General features: G+C 54.5%; 1 protein-coding gene across 3 annotated transcripts; it reads left to right on the top strand.

Moving 5' to 3' along the window:
• Nucleotides 1-256: 256 nt before the first annotated feature.
• Cited1 (Cbp/p300 interacting transactivator with Glu/Asp rich carboxy-terminal domain 1) lies at nucleotides 257-5,734 on the top strand. Of its 3 annotated transcripts, none has more exons than XM_046420237.2 (3): nucleotides 257-421; nucleotides 4,439-4,563; nucleotides 5,137-5,734. In XM_046420237.2, exons 2-3 carry the CDS (start codon nucleotides 4,504-4,506, stop codon nucleotides 5,662-5,664), a joined length of 588 nt encoding a protein of 195 aa, XP_046276193.1. In that variant the 5' UTR covers nucleotides 257-421; nucleotides 4,439-4,503; the 3' UTR covers nucleotides 5,665-5,734. The 3 variants fall into 3 exon arrangements, with proteins under 3 accessions (XP_046276193.1, XP_046276192.1, XP_046276191.1); XM_046420236.2 differs by lacking the exon at nucleotides 257-421 and adding an exon at nucleotides 807-956; XM_046420235.2 differs by lacking the exon at nucleotides 257-421 and adding an exon at nucleotides 2,123-2,244.
• The last annotated feature ends 759 nt before the right edge of the window (nucleotides 5,735-6,493 follow it).

Raw genomic sequence — 6,493 nt, 5'->3', positions numbered from 1 at the left:
GGGCCGTGGGGAGAGCTCACGTCCCGGGCCCAGGGCCCCGCCAGCTTTAGGAGCGCAGGCACTGAAAGGGGCATCGGGCGAGGGGAGCCCATAGCCTGGCCCCGCCAGCCCCACCTCGGGAGCTGTGGCCAGTCCCCAAGTCTACTGGACTGGCGGGGCCGCGCGTACTCAGTTCCCCAGCCGGCCCTTCGCTTTCACACGATCCGCGGTGACTGCACCAGCTCGAGCGCCTTTAAAGGGCCACACACGGCAGCCACCGCTATAAAATGTTCCCGGCGGCACAACTGCAGAAGGGGCACCGCTGAGCTGCGGAAAGGAGGTTCGCTCCGCCCGGCTGCCCTCCCACAGCCTGTCGGTGAGGGGCTGTTCCCGGCGAAGAGGAAGAGCGCCGGGGAAGGCACAGCACCCGCTCGGGCCCTCCGTGAGTATCCAGTTCAGATTTTGCCACCAACTCGCCCACGAGCCAGGACATGTGCTAATAATGCCCTAAGCCGGTTATAAAGACGTGGAAATTGGGGGGAGAAAAAAAAGGGGGTCTGTCCTTCTGGGATTCCTAGCCGAAGCCAGCTTGCTGCCGTGTGCGTGTGCGTCAGGGCTCTCCGGGCGGCAATGGGGGCTTGAGAGCCGGGTCCCCAGCGCCGGGAAGGGAACGCGGTGGCCGCCACCGCCACCGCCCCGGAGTCCGGCGCCGAAGCTGCGGGCGGGCGGGCGGGCACGGGCGCGGGCCGGGGCTGCTTGGCGCGGCACGGTACGGTGCGGCGGCGCGGCGGTGCGGGCTTTTCCCAGGCGCCCTGGGGTCGGGTGGCCACCGGCGCGGCTGCTGGCGCTGAGCACGACCGGCTCGCGGCGGCGGCGGCGGCGTGCGTGCGTGCCAAGAGGCTGGGGGCTCCTCCGTTTCGCCCGCGTCTCTCAGAGCTCCGCGCTTTCCTCTCTCCAGGGCAGGCAGCTTTGCGAAGGTAAGCCGGGCCGCCGGGTAGGACGCTGGGCTGGGCTGTGGGGACGAGGACTCCCGCGGAGCGGCTTGAGGAGCGGGCGCGAAGAGCGGGCGGTGGCCGGCGGGCCAGAAGGTTCTGGGGACTTGTTTTCTGTTTGAAAGCTGCTCTGTTAGGGGCAGAGGGGCCGCCGCCGCCGCCGTCGCCCGCCAGTCAGCCAGCGCGCGGGTTGGCTCGCCTGCGCGCCCGCCGGCCGGCCAGCGGGACCCAGCGCTCGCTTCTCTTGAGGAGACCGCAGCACCTTTTCTCCCCGCGCCCGCGCTTTCTCCGTCTGGGCTTCCACCGACTTTGCTAATCGTCCGGACCGCATCTGGACGATCCAGCTCAGGGTCTGCACAAAGCTCAGGCTTCCTTCAGGGGCTGGAGGCGAGAGGGGCTTTTCGGGCCGAGTTCTTCAGAATTGCGGGTTGGAAGTTAGCGAATTTGGGCAACTTGCTTCCACTACCCAGTCTACCTCAGCTCGCTCGCGCGCGCGCTCCCTCTGTCTCTGTCTCTCTGTCTCTCTCTCTCTCTCACACACACATACACACGCCCACACACACACACACACACGCACGCACGCACGCACACACCCCTCTCCCTATAAACGGGGGCGGCCCGGCAGCTCTCGGAGTCCCTGCGTTGAGGAGCGCTGGACTTGGAGTCAGATCGACCTGACTGCGAATCCCGGCTTCTCCACTTTCTAGCGCTGTGACCTTGGGCAAGTTACTGCACCTCTCAGAACCTCTCCCACTCTTTTCTTAGCGGGCTTATAGCACTGACCGCGGGTGGCTTGGCTGGGGGTAGGCTCAGCCTCAGTCGCGTCGGGTACTCAGCGGGCGCTCGGTAAGTGTTGGTGAGGCGCAGGAGTGGCGGCTGCTGCCGGCGCCAGAGTGCGCCCCCGCGTGCGGAAACACCGCGGGGCTCCTAAACTCGCCTCTGAGGCTGAGACCCCGCTCCCCTCCCCGCTGGTCCATGCTGTCTCTAGGATCAATTCCTGATACAGCACTTTGGGGAGCAGAAGCTTCAAGCCCTAGTGGTCTAGCTGCTCGCGCCACGGGGCAGGCACGCGCCTGGCCGCCCAGAGTTCGGGTGGCTCCATCTGGGATTCGGTGAGCCGAGCAGCCGCGCTGTCCACAAACATCCGGCCTTTAGTTTTCAGGTGGCGAAACTGACCGGTCTTGTTAGAACGCGTCCAAGTCAAGCCGCAGTGCTCTTTGGATTTTTAAATTTCTCCTGAGTGAGAAAATAGCAATCGAGATGGAGCCATCCGGTTGGTGCCATTTTAACTTTTGGGCCCCCAACAGGTTAAAGGCGACGCCCCCCTACCTTCCTTTCCCTTCTCTCTTTCTCTGCTCCCTTTCCACCTCATCTAAGCGGGAGGGGATTGCTCTCTCAAGGGACTGTCTGAACCTGTGGGCGGACGGCGGGACCGGGAACTGTGGTCGGGGCCGTGAGGCTCCAGCGGGCGAGGAGGCACTTGTTGCTCTGGGTTTCCCAGCCGCTTCTAGCAGCCGTTTCGCCGTGGTCGGCTCGCGGCTTGGGAAAGCGAAATGGAACATTTTCACGCTGCCAGGTTTTGCCTTCCAATGGGCTGAGGAGTGAAGGGGTAGGACAGAAAAGCGGGGAAGCAGGACCAGGTTGAAATGCAACTGCCTCTTGCTTGAGACGATTCAGAAAAGCTTGCTGAGCGTCTACGGAGTACAGACACAAGCTGGGGGGCTGGAGCGGGTGGCCGGGTGAGCTGAAGCGACAGATCTGAATACAGACAGGGTCCCCGCCTAGGGGAGCTCCCAGCCTGAAGGGGGAGACATGGCAAAGTGGTCTTCCCGGAGAACTGATACCAGAACAGATTTACTTTTTTTCTTGTTTTCTTCCCCACCCCACCCCCCATCTCTCTCCCTCTTTTTGTGTTATTGTCGCTGCTGTTTTTTCATCCAGGTAACGGGCGGGCGGCATAGGAGTGGGAAGGGGAAAATAGGGGCAGGGATCCCCAGAATTTTTCTTTCGACATGAATATTGCCTAATAATGAAGGACTCTTGAAGACCGCACGCGTTAAAGTCTCGTTGTCTTGTGGTCACTGGTTTGAAATATTCTAGGGCTGCCTCAGAGAAGGAGCAAAGCAGTGGTATGGGACCCAGCAACTGATTTTTTTTCCCTCGTATTTTGTTTTTATTTTTCCCCTTTCTCTATTTTCTTCTCACACCCCCCTCCCCGCACGCCTCACCCCGCGCTGTTAGTGCGAAGATGATACCGTGAGGCAGTAAAGCCGACACTTTAAAGTGTCGGAACAGATTTCCTGATGATTATTCAGATCCAGGGTGGGAAGGGTTAGAGTGGGGAGAATTCTAGCCTCTTTGGAAAGATTAGAACTCTTTTCCAAAGGTCCTCAAGATTTTTTGGACTGAGCGGCATTTATACATATGAAATTCTATATCTCTGATTGATCATGAAGAGTAGAATACATGGGATTTTTTTTCTTAAAACTAAGGGTCTAAGAAAACAACTTAAATTTTCCCAAGTTTTAAAATTTTCTGGTTTGATGATATTCTTTTGCCCTCATCCTTTTATCTTTTTGGCATTTGAGCCAGAGAGACAATTTTTCTGAAGCCATCTGAGTCATTCCAGGTATGAGGACTTAGCCAGTGGTCAAGTGAGCCATGTGGACATAGATAGGAGTGCTAGATCCTGATCCCAGAACCACTGCTTCCTGACTGGAAAGCCATTGAATCTCCGAGCTTCAGTTTCCCTTCAGGATGAATTATTCTCACATATAGATTGTGTGGCTGAGTTCAGGGTTTTGGGACAGGCGTCCTGGGAAAGCCCATTGCTATATTGGAAGGGACTTGAAACATGGAGAAAACAGAGATTTCTAGGCTTTCAGCTTTCTGGCTCCAGCTGCCTCTGAGACTCCACAGACCACCCTCATGGGCTGGTTTTCTCACAGACATGCAGAGCTTTGGAGCCCTGTGACACTTGCTTTGGGAATTTGTTCTTATTTGTGCTGCAGCCTCCACAACTTTCAAGATCGTCCTTGCCCTGAATTCTTCCCACATTCTTCCAGACTCAGTGGAGGCCTAAGCTCTCCAGCCTGGATGCTATTGGTCTATTGTCACAACATGCTACTTACTCAGGGACATTCCTGCTCCTCAGAACCAGGGACAGTGACATTCCTAACCCATAGCCCCAACTTGGGACTCTGAGATTACTTGCATGAGAAAACGTGTTACATCTTGGTGATGCGGGTAGTTGCCTCCTGGGCAGTACCTGGCTTAGTCAAGCACCTTTCCAGCCTCAGGCAAAAATTCTAGCTTGGTCTCCTCTCTGCCTAGGCAGTCTCTGGTCTTGGGTTTAAACCTGTCACCATAACCTTGTAGCTATGTAGAGTTATGCTGTTTAGGTTTTGCTAGTGCTTTCTTAGTCAGCAAAGCTTCTTGTATTTATCATTTTCTTCTCTCACTTACAGCACAACAGCTCCAGCTGGCATCACTGCCTCCCACCGATCAATCCCACTTCTGCCAAGACACTGAAATGCCAACTATGTCGAGGCCTGCACTTGATGTCAAGGGTGGCACCTCCCCTGCAAAGGAGGTAAGTTTTGCCATTTTACAGGTAGAGACACTGAGGCATGGAAAAAATGAATTGTTTGTGAGGTCATATGCCAGGCCTTCCTAGGTATAGTATCTAGTGTCCTTGAGCAGACAGGACGCAGCAGGACTTCTCTGGGGAGAATGAGAATTGCGTTTGCCTAAATATCAACTTGAACCCATGGGGGGTGTTAAAAGATGGCAAGGAAGGAACAGAAAAGAAGAATTGGAACAAGACCACTGGTTTAAAGAGATTAAAGTGAAGCAGAGAAGAGGGACAAGGTAATGACTTAAATTGGGAGGTGGAGCATCCCGGGAAGGAGATGAAAACATTCAACCCACTTAGGATGGTGGGTGGGTGCCCCAGTGTTAGAACTGAGATCTGAGCTCAATGCTCCAGAGCCATGGAAACGAAAGGATACTTGAGCTCAGAACCTAACTTACCAAAGAGTCCTCTTGATACCTCCTCATTTCTAGCCCCATATGAAGTGCATGTGGGAGCCTTCTGGGTCTGATGAATAATGAGGAACAAGCCAGGAACATGGGGTACTATGGTATGCCTTTCTCTGTCTTCTAGGATACCAACCAGGAGGTGAACTCTCTGGCCTACTCTAACCTGGGGGTGAAAGATCGCAAAGCAGTGGCCATTCTGCACTACCCTGGGGTAGCCTCAAATGGAACCAAGGCCAGTGGGGCTCCCACTAGCTCCTCTGGATCTACATCACCAATAGGGTCTCCTACTGCTAGCCCTCCCACTAAGCCCCCACCCTTCAACCTGCACCCTGCCCCTCACCTGCTGGCTAGTATGCAGCTGCAGAAACTTAATAGCCAGTATCATGGGATGGCTGCCGCCACTCCAGGCCAACCCGGGGAGGCAGGGTCTCTGCAAAACTGGGGCTTTGGGGCTCAGGGAGGAGGGACAGGATCAGTTTCTCCTTCTGCTGGTTCCCAGAGCCCTACTATCATTGATTCTGACCCAGTGGATGAGGAGGTGCTGATGTCACTGGTGGTGGAACTGGGACTGGACCGGGCCAATGAGCTTCCTGAGCTGTGGCTGGGGCAGAATGAGTTTGACTTCACTGCGGACTTTCCCTCCGGCTGCTGATGTCAATATCTCAAATGATGGAGGAATAAAGCCACCAATTGTGATGTAAATAAAAATAAACTTACTTGCAAAGAGATAGGCTGACTGAATGTGTACTTCTTAGAGGTCTAAGGGTGTGCCACGTATTCTGATGTGCTTTCAGCAATTCTGAGGGCCAAGGTGGGGTATACAACTGGGATGGAGCTGGATGAGATGGGAGGAGCAGGAAGGGCTGGAGGGTACAGTTAGCATTACCTACTGCTGCCACCACCACCACCCTTCTCTCCTTGGGATTAAGACCTCAGGAACTCTGTCCTATTCCAAATGGAATATTGGGACTGGTTAAGGGAATTCAAACATGTCTGCAGACTCCTCACCTCCAGCACATCTGTGGCCACATGGCACTAATTTCAACTCTAAAAGCCACCAATCCAATCAGACCATTAAGACTATTCTTTTGCCCTTTTGCCTATGTGTAACAGGTCCAAAGAAGAATTGTTTGACCTGGGGGGCTCAGATTTATCTGGAAAATTATGAAAGTTGCATTAAGATGGGATTCCAGGTTATACTTCTCAGAGCACAGATAAACCCTTCCCTCTAAGCCTGGAACATTCTTGAGTGTCCCCTCTAGTCTACTGTGTATGGGACAGCCTGTTTGTTTAGGCTGGCCTCTCCATTTAAAAAATACAGATCAGGCCAAAGTGGTGCTTGCCTATAATCCTAGATACTGAGGCAGGACAATTGTAAATTTGAGGTCAGCCTCAGAAACTTAGCAAGACTCCATTTCAAAAGTTAAAAACATAATAAAAGGGCTGAGGATATAGCTCAGTGGTAGATAACCCTTGGATTC

This window comes from Marmota monax, unplaced genomic scaffold, assembly GCF_021218885.2.
Source record: "Marmota monax isolate L192 unplaced genomic scaffold, Marmota_monax_Labrador192_F-V1.1 WCK01_AAM20220418_F8-fsc00364, whole genome shotgun sequence".
Taxonomy (NCBI): domain Eukaryota; kingdom Metazoa; phylum Chordata; class Mammalia; order Rodentia; family Sciuridae; genus Marmota; species Marmota monax.
This window is presented reverse-complemented; position numbering and strand designations above follow the sequence as displayed.